The sequence below is a fragment of the Sus scrofa genome, chromosome 15 (genome assembly GCF_000003025.6).
Source record: "Sus scrofa isolate TJ Tabasco breed Duroc chromosome 15, Sscrofa11.1, whole genome shotgun sequence".
In the NCBI taxonomy this organism is placed as follows: domain Eukaryota; kingdom Metazoa; phylum Chordata; class Mammalia; order Artiodactyla; family Suidae; genus Sus; species Sus scrofa.
This window is the reverse complement of record NC_010457.5, coordinates 89,841,593-89,867,260: the sequence shown is the minus strand read 5'-3', so window position 1 is coordinate 89,867,260 and position 25,668 is coordinate 89,841,593. Positions and strand designations below refer to the sequence as shown.

The 25,668-nt window shown below is 35.8% G+C and overlaps 1 protein-coding gene across 1 annotated transcript in view; it reads right to left on the bottom strand.

Annotated features, from left to right (window-relative positions):
- The window catches only part of ZNF804A (zinc finger protein 804A), a 307,929-nt gene extending 283,092 nt beyond the window's left edge, over nucleotides 1–24,837 (bottom strand). The window contains exon 1 of the mRNA XM_021075928.1: nucleotides 24,162–24,837. Coding sequence (XP_020931587.1) covers nucleotides 24,162–24,272 — 111 coding nt within the window. The 5' untranslated portion in view covers nucleotides 24,273–24,837. The remainder of the gene's footprint in view (nucleotides 1–24,161) is intronic.

Sequence of the window (25,668 nt, the reverse complement as noted above, 5' to 3'; positions counted from 1 at the left end):
CAAGAAAATTCACATTATTAATCAATAAAATGGCAATAAAAATATCATATACATTAACTTATTCCACTCAACCCTATACTGTGAAAACTAAATAACTTGAAAAAAGTTTTAGGAAAATCTATCCACCTTAAAATTGTGCCTTTTTATCTAGCTATTTATCTACCTCTCCATCCATCTGTATGTTCTATTTTCATTATAAATGACAACTTATGTCATATTCATCTTTATGTAGCAAAAATAATAAGCCACATTCCAGGTTATCTTGAGACTACAGATCCAGATGATAAATGTATTAATCTGAATTAAAATATTACATCATACAATAAGTTTAAAGTTTCAAGTTTACTATACTTTTCCAATGAATTTTAACACATGGAATTCCTTGTGGAAAAAAAGAAAGCTAGAAAAGCAGTAATAGCTGCTTAATGCCTTTTCATAATCTTGTAACTGACATTTCTACAAAATGTAAATTTAAAAATTATATTGTTTACATTGTATTATTAGAATTGACACACATTTATTATTATGTCTGTCCTCCCACCCCATCAGCTTGATCTTTAGCATTTTTCATTTGGATGGTCTTGAATTTAAAATTCAGACATCTGAAAGACTAAATTGTTCTGATAATACCCTAAGTGTCTTTGGTATAATAAAAGTATCCTGCTTGCTTTAATGATTAGAAGCAATAGGATAATATTCCCAATACAGATGAAACAATTTTTAGTGTTGTAAGTAATAAAATACTGAAATTCAATATGCAAAAGTAGTTTGCATGCCATTCACCCACCGCCATTCACTAAAGTGGTAGATTTTTTGAATTTCATAATGCAACATTACTTATCATTAACTAAATCAGCTGCTATTCTTCTTAGTTATAAATGTAAATACTATATATAAATAATTTCTGAAAGAAACCAAATTTTCATGAAGAATGTTGCACAATCAAAACAAAGAGGGAATATGTGCATAGGAAGAAAAAGTATAGAAGTCCCTGGTAGAAAGAAAGAAATCTAGTATAGTGTTCTACAAGTTAGAACACTATAGATGGCATCCCATTTTTCAGTTACAACCTGGAACCTATATTATAATTCAAAAACACATGAAAAGTATGTGTCTTCTCCAGACTGTAAGTAATCCAAGCTGGCACATGAACTCTTTTACATTCATTGCTGAGGAAATATGATATAGAATTACTATATACTTCACCTGCAGACATTCATGTGTATTTTCACGCAAATACTGGAATTTAGACACTTTATATTTGTACCAAAGCGAAATGAGAAACTTTAACAGAAGGCTAGAAGCATTGTACTTACAGATAGACTACATATTTCTAGTACTTTAGGTCTTTTTTATTGTAATAAAATATGCATAATATAAAACATCCCAATTTTTAATCATTCTGAAGTGTACAAACTCACAGGCATTAAGTGCATTAACATTCTTGCACAACCATTCTTACAGTATTGAATAAAATGGGAGCCAACACTGCTTTAATCTGTAATTATCTAATCTGATGATTACAAATGGCTAATGGGCCAGCATTATTTTAATTACTCTTATCAACCAATTATGGGGAACCTTGACATGCTTGTTAAGACTCCTGGAACAGCCAGACCTATCTAAGAATCCTTAGCCCATTTGGCTGATTGTCCAAAAAACATATTAATTTCTTGAAATTACTCTGCATCTCCTGATTAGGTTTACCCCTTAAAGTCATATTATTTACTTAACTTTTTTGGAGCCTGTGGAATGTTATAATCCAAGTTATGGTTTTCATGTAATCCATTCACCATTCATAATCCAACATTCATAATCTTGCTATTGACATTTGCCACATATTACATATGGGGCATGTGTGTGTGTTGCTTTTTCTGTCTGTAAGATCATGGACACAGTAATGATAATTATGCTTTTAAATGAAATGCCTTCCATTTGTGTTAAATAATAGGTTTGGACATCATCTTTTAAAAATGCGTATTACTGTAATATTCGGTAGGCTAATTTATGAACATTTGGCATGGTGTTGATAACCATTAATCTGCCCCAAGAAATACACAAAAGTCAATAAAATAAATGTTCTTGGAGCAGCTAACATAATAAATATGAAAATGTGACATGTCCTTGTTTAGAATTTACATGTATTTATTAGCACAACACAAAATACTTTACAAGTTTTGAATAATTTTTGGATTTTTTCCAAATCCTATTAACTATTCTTTTCAATATGAACATTTTATCAAAGGAAAAGGTATATAGTTAGGAAATATTTCTCCATTTTATTTTTTAATCTCCTGTCTTTTTAAATTTAATATTATTGGAGTATAGTTTACTTACAATGTTGTACTACTTTCAGGTGTAAAACAAAGTGAATCAGTCATACATATAAATATATCAATTTTTCCCATATAGTTTATTACAAACTATTAAGTACCCTATTTGAGAGGCTTTTTCTTTTATGCAGGCATTAAAATGCACATTTGTTTTTTATTTCATGTCAAGTTTTTACTTTAAAAATGTATTTCTAATATAACTCCCACAGTATTTCATTCTCTTAATATTTATATATATTAACTTTTCACTTTCAAATTTGAGAGTGAGCTCTTATACACATATTATATAGATTCAATTAAGGAACAGGTGATGAAGTTTAGACATCTTTGGTTACCTATTTCTACAGCTAGAATAAAGACTCATACCCTACAAGGTAATTGCTGATCATTTACCCACTACTCACTTTTCCAGCAAATAAAAGGAATGCTTTTTGTCTAATAGCTTATGCCTTTTAGTTTGTGTAGTACTGCTGCTGATAGTGGGAATAGATTGTTCCAATTTCCGGTTTCTCAATTCAGTATCATATGTTTGTCAAATGTGTACCTCTTCTCAAACGTCATTTCTAGTTTGCTTTATAGGCTATAAATGAACCATATTCCATTTACTAAAGATTTTCTTTAGAATTTGTTTCCCAGTTCTAGATCCTTTTCCTTTCTTAGTTTTATTTTATGCTTATTTATTTAAATATGGCTCTAGAGACTAATTTAAAGTGACTCAGTCTTAGCTGATCTTAAAACACACACACACACACACACACACACACACACACACACGAACATCCACTACAAATTAATTAAATCGTTCATTTCCCGTTTTTAGTATACCTTGTATACACGTAGTATCACAGATCTAAAAAACCACCTTCCAAAGAGCATTTGTTTTCAAATGTCCTCAGTAATCTCTACAGATACAGCATAAAATCATGTCCATGGATAGACATCAAATCTCCTCTTTTTGAATTTAAGATAAAAAATGAAGTAGAGAATAGGGAATTTAAGAATTAACTGGAAAAAATTTTTCACTTACAACTTAAAGTGGAAAAAATAACAAAATTTTCTTTTCTACTAAAAACATAATGGTGGTGGAATTAATTTCATTACAGAAGTAAGGGTGTAGCTTTGTGTCTAGAGATTATCCAACAATGCACACCATATGTCCTTTCTAAATCTCAGGCCTGGGAGTCCCTGTCGTGGTGCAGTGGAAATGAATTCAACTAGTATCCATGAGGATGTGGGTTCTACCCCTGGCCTCGCTCAGTGGGTCGGGGATCTGGCAATGCTGTGAGCTGTGGTGTCAGTTGCACATGCCACTCAGATCCCTTGTTGCTGTGTGCCTGTGGTGTAGGCCTGTGTCTGCAGCTTCGATTCAACCTCTAGCCTGGGAACTTCTAAGCTAGGGGTGCAGTCCTAAAAAGCAAAATTTAAAAAAATAAATAAATAAATCCCAGGCCTGGTCCTCAGGTAGAGATGGGAAAGCATAAAAAACTGGATTGAGGAAAAAATGACCAGTGATTATATCAGCATTTATCTCCTTACTCAGATCTTACTTGTGACCTCTAAGTCCATACATCTGAGTACATGCCTGAAATATTTATGAAAAGCACTTCTTTTTCAACATGTCTAAAAACACACTTGAAGTATCAAGAATATTTATATCACCACCTCTAACGCCAGTGAATGCTACTCACACTTGGACAATGCTACAAGAGAGCACATTAGGGCATTTTCAGTATATCTTTTGATTTTATTCCTCACATACCATTTAACAGGCATGCTGTTGATTTCATTTAGCATATGTATCCTAAATCTGTACACATCTCTCAGAATATGTTTTTTTAATCCAAGCCATTTTAGCTTAGACTGCTGCTACTGCTCCTGAACTGGTATGTCTGCATCCATTATTATACCCTCCTAGGGCAATCTTTCCCAACACTGAGCTAAATCAGTATTTTCAAAATGCAATTAGATCATTTGTTCAGTTCACCTTCATAAGGCAACCCAAATCTTTCATTTTATGGACTTACTGCTGTTGTCTCCTCTCCACCAACTCCTTAGAGACCTCAATCTCTAGTTATATTGGTTTTCCTTCAGTTTCTTAAAGATGCTAAGCTTCATCTCTCCCAAAGGCATATTCCCATCTTGTTTTCTCTGACTGAATCCCAACCTTCCTTACATTCCACCCTAGAACTATTTCCCATTGTACATGCTCTCATTCTGCTTATACCCTTCCTTCAGTGCACTTAAGATAGTTTTGCAATGGTAAGTATTATGGGTTAAATTGTTCTCTGAAAAGATATGCTTAAGACCTAACCCTCAGTATCTCAGAATGACCTTATTTGGAATTAAATATGTAATTATTTAAGGTAATTAGTCAAGATAGACTAATCATGGGCTTTTATCCCAATGATGACCGGGTTTTTATAAGAAGCAAAGACACACAGGGAAAATATCAGTTGAAGATAGAAACACACAGACACAGAAACAAAGACATCATGTAAAGATGAAGGCAGATATAGGAGTTCTGCTACCACAAGCCAAGGAATGCTTGAAGCTACCATGAGCCAGAAGAGGCAAGGAATGGTCTTCCCCTTGAGGCTCAGAAGGAGCATGACCCTGCCAATACCTTGATTTTTGACTTACAGCCTCAAACTGTGAGAGAATAAATTTTTGTTATAAGCCGCTCAGTTGGTGATTCTGTGTTATGGCAGTTCAAGGAACCTGGTACAATACACTTAATGATTAGCACCTCCTTCCTTAGACCATAAAGTTTCACTGGGGCAGGGAACTTGTGTGCTTTTGCTCACTATTACACTCCTAGCACCTAATTCACAACAGTTTCTTACATAGTCAGTGCTTAATACATATTGTTGAGTAAATGAATACACCATATAACTTTACCCACATAAAACACTTCTTTACATTTGGTTTTAATACAAAATACATAAAATCATCAGTGCTTTCTGAAAACAACTTAAACAACAATTTAATAATACTTTAAATACTACTGAAATTGACATAAAAGACAAAATAAATTTGATATACATACAAGTATACACAATACAAATCAGTTTTAATAGAAATTTTATTGAATGAGAGAGGCAGATTTTATATTCAGCATTTTACACATAATTTGAAGTATTATATATCAATATTCAGTGCAAAGTTAAGGTTCCTATTGATACAGAGAATTTATCTCAATGGGCTCCATTTTTCCAGGTCTGATGCAGTGCTCAGCATATTGAAGGTTCAAATCTGACTAAATATTTGATGACTATTCAAAGGGCATTTTAAAAGAATAAATCAGGAAACTATAAATTAATGCGTGAGGAAAGATTACTTCATAGGATTACTTCCTATCTACTGGCAAAATACAACCTTATTTTCACAGATCGTCCTCTTTCCAATGAAGACCATAGCTTATCCCATTCTCCTTTTTGTTAATCAATTTGCAAAGCTAGCATTTTTTAGCAGAAAATAAAGCAATGTATTTTACTTCATATTTGTAGAACTCTCTGGCACACAGTGTCCCTTTGAATTGGTATTAAAGTTAATGAATTCTAATTTCATTACATATACTACTTAGCACACAAATAAATATTAGAGATTTATAAACAATAGCTCAACAAGTTATGAATAAATGCAATTATTCTGTTTTTCAAATGTTTCTATACAAACTGTCCTTAACACTTTGTACTTTTACTTTAGTGGAATAAGTACTCACTACTGATTATCTGACAAATCTATATAATCATTTAATATAAAATTAAAATTTATAAAAGCAAAAATATATACTTTCCTGGAAATACTTATACACTAATTTCTTAAAATGTATATTTAATTTCTAATTTGATATATTTTGTTATTACATATAAATTTGATCATAAACAGTTTTAAGGATAGAATGTAGAACATGTATTTTACAAATAATATATAAATGTAATAATATATAAAATTAGCATTGTGTAATTAACTGACCTATCAGTTATAGTATTCTCTGTAAAATGGAAGTGCTTATAATTATTGCTATAACAATTTATATAAATAAATACCACTTATTGTGGTTGTGACTGAAACAAAACTTAACAATAAAATTAGGCTGAACCATTCCTAAACTTTAATAATCTCTGGCAAGATCCATAGATTCTCTTCAGAATCTACCTCTATTTTACTTACTTCAGAAGTAAAAGTATTTGGAGTTCCCGTCGTGGCGCAGTGGTTAACGAATCCGACCAGGAACCATAAGGTTGCGGGGTCGATCCATGGCCTTGCTCAGTGGGTTAAGGATCCGGCGTTGCCGTGAGCTGTGGTGTAGGTCGCAGACGTGGCTCGGATACCATGTTGCTGTGGCCCTGGCATAGACCGGCGGCTACAGCTCCCACTGGACCCCTAGCCTGGGAACCTCCATATGCCGTGGGAGCGGCCCAAGAAATGGAAAAAAGACAAAAAAAAAAAAAAGAAGTAAAAGTATTCATAATAGAGGTAATAATGGTACCCGCTTGATTAAAAATCACATGCTTTTATAAATACATGTTTATACAGAATATAAACTTGAAATATGATGTAGGGGCATGCTATTATCTTGTGACTCCAAGGATACTATTAATTATCAATTTTATTTTTAGCCATGAAATTTTTGTTTCTAGCTTCTATTTTGTAACAAATTACAAAATTACAAATTACAAAAAATAAACTTCCTTTATTCTCTACATAAAAAAGTTAGTATAATTGGAGTTCCCCTCACAGCTCAGTGGAAAAGACTCTGACTAGTATCCATGAGGTCACAGGTTTGATCCGTGGCCTGCTCAGTGGGTTAACGATCCGGTGTTGCCATGAGCTGTGGTATGGGTTGCAGATACGGCTTAGATCTGGCATTGCTGTGGCTGTGGTGTAGGCCAGCAGCTGTAGCTCCAATTTGACTCCTAGCCCGGGAACCTCCATGTGCCGTGGGTTCAGCCCTAAAAAGACAAAAAAAAAAAAAAAAAAAAAAAGTTATTATAATATCTGTCTCAGCATAAAGATTTAATCATTAAAAATGTTCCTATTCTCTTCAGATCTCCAGATACGCCAGAAGAACCTGTAACCACATTTAAAGATTTTTATCTTGAACACACACACACACACACAGTTTAGTCCAGGACCAAAATGATGAGGACAGAGTAGAAAGTTCTCTATGGATCCTACCAAAGGGCTACTCAAAGGCTCCTTTCTGTTCACACATCACGGGGTGCTTTTCTCATTGCCCCTCCCATCCCCTGTTCCTCTCCTCTGCATCACAGCCAGCAATTAGGGGGAAATAACTTTAGAAGCACCAGCATTTTACCAAAAAATATATTAAAAGGCTTCATATCTTTCATTTTCTTGTGCTCTCTCTGAAAATAATCTTCTGAGAAAGATGGGAGGATAACCTAAACATTATGAGCTGTCTAGAGCTGAAAGCCAGCCCTCTACAAACGCGTGCTACTAAGCCTAGTGATTAGAAAATGTACAGCTTCTCTTATCTTTTTCCTATAAATGAAAAACCCAATAACATAAGTCAGAAAATGATGGTGCTCTCCATCAGCTATAAATGACTTGAAAGTAATTTATTATCTGCTTTGGTTTGAGAACTTTTATTACTCTCAATAGCTAGTAAATAGAAGATTGAAAACACTAGGAATGAAAAAAGCTGGGGAAAGAAATTGCAAAGTAAATTAAAAGTACAGAAAAATACCTTAAGCCCTGAATTTTATTAAAATACTATCTTTTACTAAAAAATTTCTTTTTTCTGCCTTGAAACAATATATAATGTATATTAAAACATACCATTTGACACAAATAATTTAATCTAGTTAATTGCCTTCTGTTTAGCTACCTATAAGAAGAAAAAGAAATATGAAAATGTCTTCATTGAACACTCTTGATAGACAAATAGGCAATAATGCAAATTTTAATTAAGTATCCAGACTTTGATACCAAAAACGGAAAAACAATTAGAAAGATAAAGGAAATATGCATTTTTGAGAATAAAGCCATGATATTTGTGAAAAATAGTTAAGGATTTATACATAGAGTTCCTCATTCTGAATCTCTATAACTGAACATTACCATATATTCTAGGATATGAAAATGTATTGTTCATTATTTGTGGGCTAAACTAAACAAAATGGAATAGACATGCACATATGTATGTTAAAACTTAGCATTCATATCCATTATCTATAGTGTCCACAAGATAGCTATGAATTAAAAATAACACAGATGACCTTTAATAAGGCCTAAAATCTGTCTTCTCATTTGTAAATGGCAATTGTAAAAGCACCAAATTAAAGAGCTGCTGAAATGATTACATGAAAAAATTTATGTAAGTTTTAACCCTAGACCTGAGAGAATAAGTGCTCAAAAACTGAAAACTTTAATTAAACAAGTTGATTGATTCTTAGGATTTGAAAACATAGTTTTAAAATATGATCTAGATAAGATTAATCAGACATTTAGATGATTTATCAAACTATATTAATTAACTGAAACTCAACCACACAATTATTACTGTAGAATTGATTCTGACAAGATCATATTCACATTACAAATAAAATTCTAAACAACGATAAAAGCAATCCCATATACATAAATGCTGACTTAAAAACATCTATGCAGGAGTTTGCATCATGGCTCAGTGGTAACAAATCCAACTAGTATCCATGAGGACACCAGTTCAATCCCTGGCCTTGCTCAGTGGGTTAAGGATCTGGCATTGCTACAGATGTGGGTTGGATCCCGCATTGTTGTGGCTGTGGCCTAGGCCATCAGGTTAGCTGTAGCTCTGATTCGACCCCTAGGCTGGGAACTTCCATATACTGTGGGTGCGGCCCTAAAAAGCAAAAAACAACAACAACAAAAAACAACTATGCAAATTTTTTTAAATATGTAATTGAATAGAATCTCAAAGGTAACTGAGATATATCATTTGATTTAATAAGAATACAGTCAGGACATATGAATTCATTATATTAAGTCTTTGATACACTTTTCATAAAAGTACCTAGCATTACCCTGCATTCCATAAAGCTATTTACCTTTCCACCTCTTATCTTTTAAAATGCTGATGCTTATCTGTTTACCAGCATAACCATTTGCTTTGCTGTTCAACACAATGATTAAAAAAGCAGCAAGCATGGAAAATTACTACATACTATGAAATGCTTTATTAATCCTAATTTCTGCATGAATTAATATATTCAAAGAATGGTTGAAAGGGAAATTTGCCAAGATAACTAATTGTCTCATGAAGCCGAACCTAGAACTAGAATTTTTTTCTGCTTGCAACATTGTCTTAAATTTTCATCCCTTCTGTAGATGTTATGCTCTATTAAATTTTTAAATTATATCCTTTAACTATTTTCTTTAAACTTTTTTTCTAATTTCATTTTCCTTTACAATGAAACAGAAGCATTTTTGCTAGCTTTCCAAAGGATCTCTTTGAAGGTAGGAGTGGGATGAGGAGTGTTAGACAGAGAACCTAAGGGCGAGAACAGGGCCTCATCTCTCAGACTAAGTATGAATGTGTGACATCCAAACATCCCTCTGAAACAAGGCCATTCACTGATACCAAGCCAGGTGCAGTTTACCCTAAAAGAGTGAGAGTCATCTGGGGCTCCTGAGAAAGCCAGATTCTTGTACCCTAACCACTGATACTGAGATGTAGTAGCTATGGCCAGAATGTTGTTATTTCCTAAATTTTCAGGTAATAATTATAATCATCTAGTTTGGTATCTGTGCACCAGAGAACTTCCATTTTCCTGCATAGGATAAGCTAGGCAATCCACTAAAAGGCCACATATGGGTGCTAAATTGTATGATCAATTTTCTGGCCTATTTTTCATTGGACTCTCTAAAGCACCTGTACTCTGTATTACTCATTTAGCATCTTTCACATTCTCTCTGTAAACCACAAGTCCATGTATTGGCTTTGGAATGGAGGAAGGACAAGACTTCTTTAAGTATCAATAATAGCGAAAAATAATAGCTTTGACCATGTGCCGGACACTGAAGTAGAGAATTCCCTTCTATTACTTAATCCTTATAGCAATCCTGTTTGCACATACCCATCTTAAAGCAATGCAGCAGAAATTACATATAATTTATGTAATATGCTTAAAATAACACTTGATGTATAGCAGGAGCTAAATGAATAACAATTCTTGTCATTCATAGATAAAGAAACAGAAACTGAGGTTAAATAACTAGCCCAAGATTCACAGCTAGAATTTAAACCTAGGTCTCCTTAGTTCCAGAGGCTAAACACCTTCCATTATAAAAAGTAACAATAATGACAGGAAAGAGAATGATGGGAAGCAAAGGAGAAAGGGAAACACTGTCAAAACCCTCTGGATACAGAACCCAGCAAAATGTTCACGTCCTTGAAAAAACCTGGAATTCTAGAGTTGTCCTAATTCTAGTCAGGTTTCTCAGCTAAAAAAAAACCAAAATTAACTCATTAAATGAAGCATAAAATACATTTATTGGAAGAGTATTAGGTAGCTGACAGATTCAAAGGTGACTCTGTTGAATGAGGCTTGTTGAGGAACCGAAGCTACCAATGCCTGGGTAAAATTCTGCCACTAAAATAGTCAGCTTTGGAACAATGTAGCTTGCTCTTCAGCCCCAGGAACTTTTCACTGACAAGGCTTGCCTGGTATGTGGCCACTTGACACTGTGGCTTCCTTCTCTTCATTCTATTGCAACTGCCTCAAGCAATCTCCAATGGACCCTGTGCCGTTGCATTGTCCTGCCTCTGAAAATCTCTTCTTCCGTCATGTGGCTAAACTCAAACTGCCAAGAGGTGGGGAGAAAGAATAACTACATTCTTTGTATATAATAGGGCTTAGAGTTGTTAAGAAAATAGCCAAGTATCACATTGAATACATGAGCTGTTGATAGCATTTTCCTAAAAATCTATAAAACCTAAAGGAATATAAGCTTTAAGGCAAGAAAGAGAATGGGGAGCCAATTCACATGGATTCCTGTCACTCTGTAAGTTTTGATATTTAGCAGAATGACCATATAGATTATAATCCAAGTCGGAATATTAGGAAGAGTTAAAGGCAGTACCACGATTAAGCATTCCAGGACAACAACCTAAACTGGGATTATCCGAGGCAAACCTGAATATATCTTCATCAAATTATTTAAATTACTATAACCTCATATATTAGTTTACATTCCTCTTCACTGCCTAAAAAGAATTAATAATCTTTTTTCTTTCGTCTTCCTTCCTTCCTCCCTCCCTCCTTCCTTCCCCATTCTAATGCCTAGCTATAGAATAATGCCTAGACTACAGCATGTGTAAACTGAATTACTGATATGGTATTTTAATTAAAGCAATTTAATATTTAAGTAAACAATATCCTCTGTCTCTAATTTTTTCTTAGACCACCAAATTATGCTTACAGGTATGTTAGGCACTGTCAAAGAAAATTCTCCCATGTTGCCTTCCTTCTCTCCTTTCTTTCTTTCCTTCTTTCCTTTTTTTTTTTTTTTTTTTTTTGGTGGTGGTATTGTCTTTTGTCTTTTTAGGGCCACACCTGCAAAACATGGAGGTTCCCAGGCTAGGGGGCTAATCGGAGCTATAGCTGCCGGCCTATGCCAGAGCCACTGCAATGCCAGATCTGAGCCCCGTCTGCGACCTACACCACAGCTCACGGGAATGCCAGAGCTTTAACCCACTGAGCAAGACCAGGGATCAAACCCACAACCTCATGATTCCTAGTAAAATTCATTTCCACTGTGCCAAGAAGGGAACTCCTTTCTTTCTTTCTTTTTTTTTTTTTTTTTTTGTTTCTTTCTCTTTTTCCTTCCTTTTCTCTCTCCCTGCCTTCTTTATCCCTTTATCTCTATTTATTTTTAATTCCTAAGATTGTGGCCATCCACTGGCACTTTGACCACTAAGCTGATTCAGATTTCTCAAATTCATACCAGTATTATTTTGAGATCCCTGATATATTCAGTGGCTGAGGTGGGGAGAAGAGTTCTTAATTGCTTTTCAAATAAATAACTGTTTAGCTCTCTACACTGCTAGTAGCATTCTATGTACTCGCTGAGAAATAAAGATGCAGACAGGATGAAATTGGAAAAACAATATACTCTATGCTTTTCTAGACTACAGTGGGGGTGTAGTAAGAGGGGAATTAGAGAGAGAGAAGCCAAGAAGGGGGGAAGGGGAGGCTGGAGGCAGGAAGGGGGAAAAAGCATGATTTTGCCATGTGTGTATATGTCTATTCTGCCTGTGCCAAAGAAGAGATATTGTACTTATTTTAGAGTACCAAGAGAAAAGAGAGAAGAATTTCTCACATGACCTATCATTTGCATAGCTGATATAATTGTACTGGCATTTTATTAATAAGTCAAAATAGTTTAATGCCTAGAAGGTGAATGATGCCTAGCTATAGAATAATGCCTAGCTATAGAGTAATGCCTAGACTACAGCATGTGTAAACTGAATTACTGATATGGTATTTTAATTAAAGCAATTTAATATTTAAGTAAACAATATCCTCTGTCTCTAATTTTTTCTTAGACCACCAAATTATGCTTACAGGTATGTTAGGCACTGTACAAAGAAAATCAAGTTGTTTTGATTCATTATCATTATTATTTTTACTATTTGCTTCACTATCCCTTTACTGTGGAATAATATGGTAACATATTGTCATAAAGGTGGCTCTCCAGGACAGCAATATGTTACATGAAACATATGAAATTTTATTAATATTATTCTATCTTTAAAAAAGCCTTGTGAGTTTCTGAGTAGCAGCATGTATCATAATATCAACTTCTCTAAGTCCTGATCCATAAAAATTGCATCTTTCATGTTGCATCAATAATTTCACAGTGATTAGTAACACAAGCAGAACAGTTTGTGTTATTTTATGCAATGTGTGCATTTTCCCTAAGAAATCTAATCCCAATTTCCATGGAGGAAACTCCATTAAATTTTAATAAAACTGGGAAATCTGAGTCTCACATTTTTTTAAACTATTTTTTTGTGATATCACATGTGGCAATCACGAAAAATAAGGGTTGGACCTCACAATTTCACATATTTTTTTATCTTGTTACAGCTATTGTTTTAACATATAATGATCATCACAGTCCACCTTTATTTTGCTTAATAAGGCATTCTACAAAAATGTCAATCAAATTTAATTATATGTTAACTACGACATTAAAATAAATTGGGTTTTAAGAATCATAAAACTAGGAGGTTGGAGGTACTCAGAAGAAAACAGAAATATTAATTTCAAGAGTAAAAACTGACACTTTTACAGCCAAGAGTGATAATCTAATAAGGTATGGTTTAGACAGAAACTAACTCTGTCAGCTCCATCATACTACACATATCACATGTGGCTGAGATGCAGAATGGCCAAGAACAGTTATTTGGGGAAGTACACAAAATACACAGCAAATACATCACCATCACATCTATTTTGCACTTCCATACTGACTTCTTGGTCAGTAAAATTTTTAAGTGACTTTTCATTAATAAATCTGTGGCAACCCTATAGTTGACAAATTTATCAACGCATGATTATTTACTATACCTGAGTACATGAGAATAAGAGGAAATGTTATGCCGCCCCCTAGTGTAAATATTAATTTGGTAACACCAGAAGTGCAGCGATCCAAGACATTGCAAGGCAGTCACAGCTACTGAAATCATTATTGAAAATAGTTAAAAGAAATTCTAGGCTTTCCTAAAGAGCCAGCTTCCTAGGAGTACAAAGTATAGTTCCATAAACTTTATGAGTCAAAAGAATTTCTTATATCTGAAGGTTTTCATAAGACTTCATCTACAAGAATATTTAGGGCTCAATCCATTTTTAAGGGAGGAGATTTTATGAAAATTGGGGTAGAGATAAATATTCTTATAAGAAGTGCAATGGGTAAACAGACAAAAAAGGAAATATTGCTATTGTTCAATACTAAAAGTGTTCAGATTGTATAAATTTATACATATGGAATTGCACAGATGATATTCTAGACATGAATATTCCAGTATGAAATACTGTCAATCACTACCCCTATTTATTAGTTTATTAGTATCAATCTTATGCAAATTATTTTATGTGCTTCATCTCATTTGATGGGCAAACCTGGCTTCTAGGTTGGTATTATTATCATCTCCATTTAAGGATAATACAACTAATAGAGATGTGAACTTGACCAAGGTCATAAAGCTAGTGGCCAGTTGTGGCAGACTTTTCTTGTCTGATCAATTACATGTTTTTCTTCCTAACATAATATGATTTTATTGAGCTTAGCAGTGTGCCTGGTTTAATTACTCATGTGTCCATCCGTCCCTGCACTTAGAAGTAGTCCTGTGATACAGCTCTAGCTAAAGACATATAAGCAAACCCTGTTAAGTAGGACTTCTTTAAAAAAGTGAACACAACTTTTTTTTTTTTTTTGTCTTTTTGCTATATCTTTGGGCCACTCCCGTGGCATGGAGGTTCCCAGGCTAGGGGTCGAATCAGAGCTGTAGCCCCTGGCCTACGCCAGAGCCACAGCAACGCAGGATCCAAGCCGCATCTGCAACCTACACCACAGCTCACGGCAACGCTGGATAGTTAACCCACTGAGCAACGGCAGGGACCTAACCCGCAACCTCATGGTTCCTAGTCGGATGCGTTAACCACTGCACCATGACGGGAACTCCTGAACACTCAACTTTTGATTCTTCCTCTTTACTCATTTTTTTTCTAGCTTATAATGTAGATGTGATAGCTGGAGCATTAACCACCTTACAACTGTGGGAAAAATACAAAGAAAATCAGTTTTTACCCTTGACATTACTAAGCCACTTAATGTCAAAAATAACTAGTTACATATTTCTATTATATTAAAATTTTCATATAAAACATTATATAGGTAGAAAGTTGATATTTGGGATTTCGATTATAAAAGCTTTACTCGCTATTTATTGATACAGAGTTCTACTTAGAATTTGAGCTCAGGTCCATCTGGTTATAAAGTGCTTTCAACTACTATGTATGACAGTAAGTATTTTCACAAAGACATGCTAAACTGGATGCAAGAACACAACCGTGGAGTGAAAACACTAATTATCTTCCCTACTACGAAGTACTATGCCTTGTTTCATCAAAGAGAGGTAATCTGCTAAACATCAGGTTTTGAAAGAAATACCACAAAGGTAACTGCACTGTATTTCTGCTGACACTTCCCTGGAGGCCACTGGAACTGTTGCTTGAAACTCTTTCATTAAACAAAGATGTAATCCATTTTTTCCTCCCATCTTTCTATCCTTGATCATTTGTAAGAAAAATCATTTCGTTCACACCATTAAATCCCTTCCTTCTCCATAATTTGTGTTACTTCCTCCCTAGTTACTTATTGTCCAAAACCCTCCTGCTTTTTCCATAATCCATCTAAGGCTTTTGGCAATTCCTTAAATTCTCTCCAAAGTCTGCTCGCTCCACATCAAATTCTTTAGGTGTTTTCTATCTGAAGGTCACAAATAAGGCAATTTGAATGGGTCAACATTTGAGTCACTGTTAATACAATGACACACCCCAACACACCCCAGTGGTTGAATGTGGGAGAAAATCTGTGCAGTAGGACTAACCATGCCCATCTGCCTTAATAATTTAGCAAGGCTCAGAAGTAGGCTCTGAGGCTAAAAATAGGGCTGTGCATATAATTTAGTGTCACAGAAGGAACCCAAGGTGAGGCCAAGAACTCTGAGTGCTTCCCACAGGACTCCCCCTCAGTGTCATCCCCCACCACTCCACTGCTACCACTACCTGCACTGGGATTATGGGAACCAATTCTGTCCTTTCCTTTATCCCCAATAATGTCAGTTCCCACAAGAAGCCCAGAATTCACAAATTCTTCTTCATTTTCTGGACTCCAACTTTCATGGGATTATACTGCATCTTTTATGACACAATTCCCTATATCTCTTCAAATCCTAAAACACTTGTACTGTGTCATGAATTGGGAAGTATCCACTGTCAATAAAATCTCTATAGCTTTAGAGTTTTCAATGAAGTTTCACTTCACTATTTTGCTCTATGTTAAATTTGTCTCAAAGCACACATCCTCCATGCTCCACCTTGATAACCTTCAGCCATTCCCCTTCCCTCCCTCATCCCTAAATCTCCCTGGCTTTGATCTCATTCCCTTAAAATTGTCTTCTCTAATGGCCTCCCCCCACCTCTTCTTTGCAACCATTCATTCTCATGCCATATCTGAGAAAGAAAAGAGCAGCCCTTGGGAACTATCAGCTAGGAGCTTGTCTGGATCTGAAAGTAAGGTGTAGCTCTGTTACCAAACACAGTTTCACAGTCCATGGACTTCAGACAAGGTCGATGATGACTATGATGGAAATAGGAGAAAACAAGACCACTTCACAAACATATTTGGTGACAGGCAAAAACAAACATACTGTTTCTGTTACCAAACATGCCCATCTGCCAGACAACATGAGCAAAAGCTGCTTTCTGACCAACTACACTTTTACCTTCACTCTTATCTTCTCGCCTCCTAGATAAAAAGTACTAAGATAACCCATCCTGGAACTGGCCCTTCTTCCTCACAGTACAATCTAAAATAAAACAGTGGTTTAATCTACTCTCCACAGAATTACCTTACACAATCCCAAATCCTATAAAATTATCTCTTACTTCCTCTTCATAACATGCATCAAGGTTCCCCATCGTGTGCATTACACCTTCTTCCAATAAGTACCAATATGTCCAGCTTGGTTCAACCACAGCTATATTCCTGGTGGTTTATGGCTGGTTGCTACTGACATCATTCCATATACTTTTCATGAAAATATGTTCACTTTGCAAAATATAATCCTTCATTTTACATAGCTACCCTTTAAAGCCAACTCTCTTAAATTTAGGTTACCAAATTGTACACTTTTGATTTAAGTTAAGAAATATTTCCCATCATTTAAAGATAGCCTCGTTTTCTTCAAGTACAATAAATGCACATATGATTAGCTACTGGAGCTGAACAGATTAAGAATAACTATATTTTACAGTTTTATGAATGCTTTTTGGGAGGAAGCAGGGGGATTAACTCAGATACACAGTAATCCCAGCAAATATTTAAAATAAAGTTATTACACATTCATTTACAAAACAACAAAAATATTCCACATTAAGTTCTATTAATTTTAAACCTAAATAATTTAATGATGTCAATTTCTTCCATTTCCTTAAATCCAACTAGAATTTGATACAATTTATATTTCAAATATTGGACTGTGTTATTGTAAAAGATATTGTAACTGATCCTCAGTGTATCATTTGGGTTTCTCCAGATAAACAGAATTAACTTCCCATCTCCATCCAGAGACTGGAGGTGGCGGGGGGTGGTACATGGAGAAGTAGAAGGAGGAGAGAAGGAAAGGGGCTTTGTAGGGCAGGCCAATAGGTTGGAAACTCAGGGCAGGATTTGATGCTATAGTCTTGAGGCAAAATGTCTACCTTACCGGGAAACAGTTTTTGCTCTGATAGCCTTTTAACTGATTGCATGAGATCCATTCACATTATAGATGATAATCTCCTTTACTTGAAGTCGACTGATTGTAGACATTAACTCTCTACAAAATACCTTCACAGCAACTAGATTTTGTGTTTACTTAAATAACTGGCTACTATTCTGGCTGACACATAAAACTAGTCATCACACTCAGCATAGGTCATTTTTTCTAAAGCTATTTAAGTAAAAAGTGTATTCTTATAATTTGAATACAGCATAGTCATCATAAACATTGAATACATTAAGTGTACTTACATTTAGAAAAGTATGTAACTTTCTTCTAATGGTGCCAAACCATTACGAAGGAGTCCAGAGTACTACATCACGTAATGGACTTTGTTATTTTGACAATTAGGATTGAGTTTTAATTATTTATTACCTCTCTTTATCTTACACTGTGCTAGGAAGTGTACTATAATACATTTATAAAAATTAATGAAACCTCACTAGTTGAAAACATCATGATAATACAGTATATACAGTAAGAATTTTCTCAGAGGCAGAAGAATTTAGAATGAGATTAAACAGAACAAATGGTTTCAGGGTAATATATTTAGAGAACAGAATTAATAAAATTACTAATATTATAGTCATCAATATTAAAAAGTGATAAATTGATATAAATAATCTATGAATTTTGGCTACACTATACTACAGACTAAAACTGCTATTTTTTTCTATTTGGAATGATTACACAAACTCCTAATATAAAAAACTTACCTCCAATAGTTAATACCTCAGTTAAATAGGATCACTGAAGAAAATTATTTCAACACTGTATTAGCATTGCATTCATTAACACAAATGATTTCTCTTGTGTATAATACTTTCAAAAACTATTTTCTAAATAGGTTACATGAACTAAACATGTTTTCCAAACGTATAAATTATAAAATAAAATTACACTTGAAATTAATTTTTTAAAAGGGCAAAAACAATAAGAAATCACCAAAGCACCTGTGGTCTGAGTGAAAGTCTACAATTTTAAAATGAAAAAGTGCATCATCCCCAAATCTGCATTTCTTTATTATGATTATTACAATAGTAATAGAGGTGAAAAATTCAAGTGCCTTTATTGGTCAGGAAGGTGATATAAATAAACTTATATAACAGTAAAAAATAGGATAAACAGTAGCAGACTGTGAAGAGTATTCCTCTTTGAATGGCATGTAAGTCCAAAGAGTTTAAAACATGGTGCACAGTAAACTACTTCTACAGCCTAAATTAGCCCTGAATACAACAATATTAAACCTTTGGACTAGCGGTCCCTGAGGCTCTTGTTGATCTGTATTTTTCAGCAAAAACGTAATTGAAGGCATAAACTAAAAACTAGAAACTACTGGTGCATAACTGAAATGTGACGACAGGAGAGGCTATCACTATTGAATTGCAGTTATCAAAAAGAATGTAAATAATATTTGATGAACTGAAACAGGTATGATGGAATCATGAGTATTACTTAACAACATCTGCCTTAAAATATCACTTACATTTTTGACTACCTCATAATACCAATACTTCAATAATAAGTTATTTTCCTTGCTCAAATGCGTTCTGAAAATGCACATGTTGTACAGTTTTACAAAAATAAAAAACAAGTATAGAAAAGAAGATATGACACCTTAAGTTAAGAAAACTGAGACACAAGATGGTCTTTAATACTGAATGTATAATACTATAAAAGAAACTCGGAAAAGTATATAACTGATTCCAATGAGGAATAACATGGGGAAGTTTGGTGATAAATTAATCACCCTAAACCATCCTAACCCTTACCTGACCTTTCTTGAGGATATTAATCTAACAATGATAACATTTTAGTAGCACTAATTCAACAACTTGTTTCTTTAATCTTACTACAATCCTAAATGTTTCACATAAATGGGTTTTAGTGAGTGGAGAAATCTTTTTAAATTATAATCTGTAGGAGATAACAGAAATGTGTAAGGGAATGACATGCTATTTTGATAATGATCATTAGAACAAAAGTCCATATAGTGTATTTCAAAGACCTACCTAATTTTTCCTGTGTATGCAAAGGAAAAAATCCAAAATATTTTCATATTTTCAAAATGAATACATATGAAAATGTCTTAAGTGACAAGAAACCTGCAAATTTGTCAAAATATGTGACTATTTTTTCAACACATTCAAAGCGAACAGGAGCATCCATGAATACATCTTAATGCATAACATTTAGTGCATAATACTCAGCACAGAGCCTGTGGTGCCTACATTATTGCTTTGCAATTAAAGCATCTCAATAAATCTGAATGAACTAAATAACGGATATGTTCAGAACCTAGTAATAAATCAATCTTTTCTTATCAAACCTGGCACTTAATATTTTGGAAATGGAGGACAGCCTTCAGAAACAGGGCTTAGGCAAGACAAAAATTATTGATGTTTGCATATTGGACAATGAGAAATAAAGTAAATGTGAATTCAAATTTTTCTGTGAGTTGGCATCATTTTTCCACACCTGAAGGAAAGTGGGAAAGTAGAATGCCTTCAAACTTCAGATGACACCAATACCAACCATCACTTTATCAACATGAATATTACCATATAAATTACTATTGATTCCCTAATTTAGTATATGAATTATAAAGGAAATATGTCTAGAGTCAGGAAATCTGTATTATAATATTGACTCACTCTATGACCTCAAAACCAGCACTCATTCTTTTTGAATTTCACAGTCCTTAAACAGACATAATGCTCTTGTGAAATACAAAAATGCTGACCAACTAACAGAATGTAATAAACAAATTAGTAATTTTTCCAAAGATCCACAAACTCCAAATTCTTTATTAAAAGTGATTAAATATACATTTAAATTCTGTATTAAATATATATTTAAATATTTTCTATTAAAAGTTTTAAAATGTATAATTAGGGCAAAAAAACTTTTCTGGATGAGTTGCAAAACATTAGAATAACAAAATGTTTTAATCCAATAAATAATTGCATACACAATGGTGGTTTGGGATAATCTAAGGAAAAATGAGAATATATGAATGGTAAACATTATTCATTTTCATTAGAACATATAACTTATTCAGACATATTCTGGAGCACTAATAAAATATTCCCTTATTTCTTATTCTATGGAATTAAAGGTATACCACAGATATAATGCTATTTATAATAGAAATCATGATAAGTAGAGAAATCTTCTCTTTGTTGGTAAGACCTTCCAAAAATGGAGATTTGTGTATTTTCATGACCTCCATTTAAAAGAAGAGAAATACATTTAAAAGCTCAGGAATAGGGTCAAGATTAATAACAGGCTTAATCTTTAAGTATTTCTTAATATTTTTTTTGTGTGAATGACATAATATGACCTATGGAAAGGACTGTACATTTTCATAATCTCCTCAGTATGAGCGGGAGGATTACATTCTGGATTTAGAACTAAAGCAATTAATCAATGCTACTAAAAACAGTTTTATTCTGTAAGTAACTTTATTCGATAGGTAATCTTCTAATTCATGAAGAAACACTGTATTAACAGTTATAGCCTATCTTTAATTTTTAAAGACTATAAAATCATGTTTTAAAAGTATGAGTTTAAAAGATGTTCAGAATATGCATTAGTTATCCAGCGACTGAAAATAATTGGGAATTTCATTGGAAAAGTCCCTTAAATGGGTTTTATGTTTTAAGTTGTGCTTTCCTGAAATAAGAAAATAAAAACCCACTAGAGATATTACTAAAATTCTTTGAACTTAATACATATTTCAAAATGCAAAATGTGATGATGTTTTTAAAGGCAAAGTTCAAAATACGTCAAAATCAAACACACAAAATAGTAAAAAAGATCTTATAATAACTACTCTGTGAAACCGGAATTAAAAACCATAAATTCTTACCTGAAAATATTCAAAATGTGGCATATATACATTTGTAAGATAATATTCGTGTTTCATATTAAGGTTTCTATTTCTGAGAAGTTTAAGGTTTTCTGTTTTTAGCTTATAATTTACAGTAAGTTTTAGCTTACAGTAAGTCCTCACTGCATCCTATGCATTAAAGAACAACGTATTTTTAGGTAAGTATAGAAAGTTCTTTAGTTAAAAATTCACTTATGAATATATTTAGAATCTCTTCTGCTACAAAGTCAAACATAAATCTCATTCTCTTCAATAACAAAATCATCAGAAGACACAGAAAACAAACATATGACATATATTACTTGGTAAAGTAATAGTTTCAAATACAGTAGAACTATATATGAAAATCTACATCTTTCAGTCAGCATGAATCTCTTGCACAGGAAACAAAAACTTCAGCAATTTGTAAACACAACCTTGAAGGATTAGCTATGAAATCCCTATAAATCCTTTTACTATAAATAAGAGAAATATGACAGGGGCCATTTCTAAACCTTTTTATCCCAGTTTGTTGCTTCTGATATTTGCATATATTTAGATTTATTCATCTCATTTAGGTAGCTAATTTTTAAGACCAATTTTAATTTGAAGATTAAACTGGCAAATCTATACTCTAACCTATTCTTGTCAACATGAGTAATAAACGACTAATCAACTTCAAACCTACAACAAACATACCAGCAAAAGCATGTTCAGCCTTTGATAGAAGCCCAAGGTTGACCTAATCAACATTACCAGAATTTTAACAAGTAGAGGTTTGGCAAACAAGTAGGTTTTTTCTATGAACTTCAGTGTGTGGTTTTATCACCTACACCATTATTGTAACCATGGAGATGAGATTTTGTTCAATTAGTTTGCCTTTTCCCGTAAATCAAACTTGATATAAAAAACAAACAAATGCATGCTTTTTTTTTCCAAAATGAAGCCTCCCTCCCCCCCAAAATGAGCTTCACACACAGTTGAGTTCTCTAAGTCTAGCCAGAACAATTTCCATAATTCCTTTAGCCTTTGCCTATAGATCTACCACAGAAGAGTATTTTCACTTTCCTTTGTTCAACAATAAACAACTGTATCCAGAACAATAATAAAAGCAGTAAACTAACCCTGCTCCTTTGAGTCTTAAGTAAGGAGAGTGTCCAAGACAATCAAGGAAAATAAAATAATCAAAGGCATCACATCAATAACAGAATTCACTTAAAACATCAGATGAAAACTTTTCATTCTTGGAAAACACATGCACACACGTTTTTTAGCTTATGGTGAATCATATTTTAAGATATATAAGGAAAAGACGATTAAGAATACTCTATTTACTTTTGGACTAATTAAGTCTGCCCTTAAACTTCTACTTATTCAGGGCTAAATACTCACTTTGTAAAAAATGAGAAGTGGGAAAGGGTGCTGCTTGGTAATAGACCCAGACTTTAGTGATGTATATATCTGCATATTATCACCTTACCCTGGCTCTACTCTTTTTGCAGTACTCATCCTAATGAGCCTTCTCTCTACTTTGTTCTTTATTGAAGTTTATACTTCTCAGAAGATACCAAGACTTGGGAGTCAGTTCTGAGGGGAAGTCTTGTAGCTAAGAGGGCACCTGAAAGAAAAAGTAAGCTCCATCACCCTGTACTATCTCAGTCCTTGGCGTATCTCTCACCCAATCAGGAGTCCTTTTTCTTCAAGCCCTGTGGTCCAGTGAGAACCTCCCAGGATTGCATGGGCTCTGTTTGTCTGGCATGTTTCCTTGTGGTTCTGACTGTGTCACAGTGCTCACCCCTCACACTCATCTCCAACACCTTTTGAGGGAATAGCTTAAAGTTAATGGCATGGGGTTCTGGAGTCACTTCGTTCAGTTTTACTGGCAACTTTTCACTAGAGAAGTTTGCTGCCATTCCTTCCGTAGACAGCTGGAACAAACTCCTTCTGAGACCATCACTCAGTCCCGCCACTCGCCCCACGCCACCAGTCACATGGCTTCCTGCCTCCATGAGAGACACCCACATCCTCATTCACCTTCAGCTTCCTAAACCGAAAGATGTTATGGGGTCACTTGGGGTTAGGGTTATTTTCTTTTCTTTCTTAAAAAAAAAAAAGAGGTCCTGTTGACACAATTTGTTCCAAATAAGGAGAAACCGTGGTAATCTTCACCATTACGGAGCAAGGTGGAAAGTCCCCGAGCTAGTGGAAGTGTCAACCACAGCCATGGATCACAGCTTTCCTGCCTCTTTCTACACCAAATTATCACCTCACGCCCACAAGATAAACAAAAATATATTGTAAACCAAATTGAATTGCGGACCCCCCCCCCCCAACCTCACAGTAACCTCAACCCTCCAAATGCCCTCTTAAACAGAGGAGAAAGAGAAACAGAAGCGATTACCAGAGTTTTGTTCCCGTTCTTGCTGAGAGGGCCCCGGAAAACTCCCTTGATGTTGCGAAAGTGTCCGTTGCTGAGATGCGTGGAGCTGATGACAATGTAGTAACACTCCATGGGGCAGCCGCCACCTCCTCCACCGCAGCCGCCGCTTCCACGCACCCCTCGCCCACAGCCGCAGCGCGCCGGGGCCCGAGGAGGGTGGGCTAGGGACCCACCAGGAGGGCGAACCGCCGCCTCTCTCGCACGCCCTCCGGAGACAGACTCACTACTCGCCTCTGCCGTGCGAGCCCAGACTCCTCCGCCTCCGCATGCTCGCCGCGCTCTTCCTCTCAGGCTGTTTCTCTTCTAATTCGCCTCGGGGCGATGCGCCCCGCGGGAGGATCCCGGGCTGGGAGGGGCCGGCCAAGCGCGCCGAGGAGAGCGCGAGTCAGTGGCCGCAGCACCGCCGAGCGGAGCCGGGCAGCGGAAGCCGCCGGAGCGGCAGTGGCGGCGGCGGCGGCAGCAGCAGCATCCCCCGCGCTCGGCGCCCGCACTCGGAGTTGCTGCTGCTGGCAGGCATGAGTGTTATTATATTGAGCGGCGTTGCCGGTCCATTGCACTGAGCCAATGGCAGGGAGCCACTGGGCTGATACTGAGAGCTGTCAGAAGAGTACATCTGTCACCCGCGGCCTCCCCCCGCCCTCCCCCGCCCTCCCCCGCCGCCGCCGCCGCCGCCGCCGCCGCTGCCGCCGCCGCTGCCGGGACCCACGGCCGGGCCGTTCCCGGCGCGAGTGGGAGCGTGCGGTGAGCGGGACGCCCCCCGCGCAGCGCCGCGGCCGCAGAGGGCCAGGGACGCCACTGCCACCGCGGGCGGGCGGCAGAGCGGCCCGCGACCGAGAAGTAGGAGACTCCTGTAAGGTGGGGGCGGAGGGAAAGATGTAGAGACACCGAGATTTCTTGCCTAGCAGTCGGGGGAGGGGGAGGGGACGAGGGGGAGATAAATAAATTAATAATTCAGTACAAAAAGCCAACCGCTTCCAACTGCAGCGTATCCAGGCAGGTGCCAGCAGCTGCTTCTCTCTCGAGATAGTTGCTACCCATTGGGTTTGGCTGATTTGATTTTATTTGTTTTTAATGCGGCTTTTAGTGTGGAGGCTGGATCCTATTCAGAATCTTAGAGAAAGAAAATGTCCCTCCACCCACCGTCACCAGCACCACCACCACCCATTTGTAGAGATTCTAAGTGTTTGTGCTGATATAGGGGCGGGGAGGGGTAGCTATGGGGTTAGGAATGGAAGTAGATAGAAAGTAAAAACAGAGACTCTTGGTTCATGTGTTTCTCGACCCGGAGTTCCCCTCACCCACGTCCCCTGAGAACCTGGGTTCTTCCTAAATTGCCAAAGCTGAGCGGAAGGGATGCTTTGCCGCAAGGAAGCTGCTGGCACGAGCTTGCGTTGCATTTCTCTATAGTTCTTTTCCCACTACAGAGATTGGTAGCGAACAAAAGCGTTTGCCCTAGAAGCGACCTGAA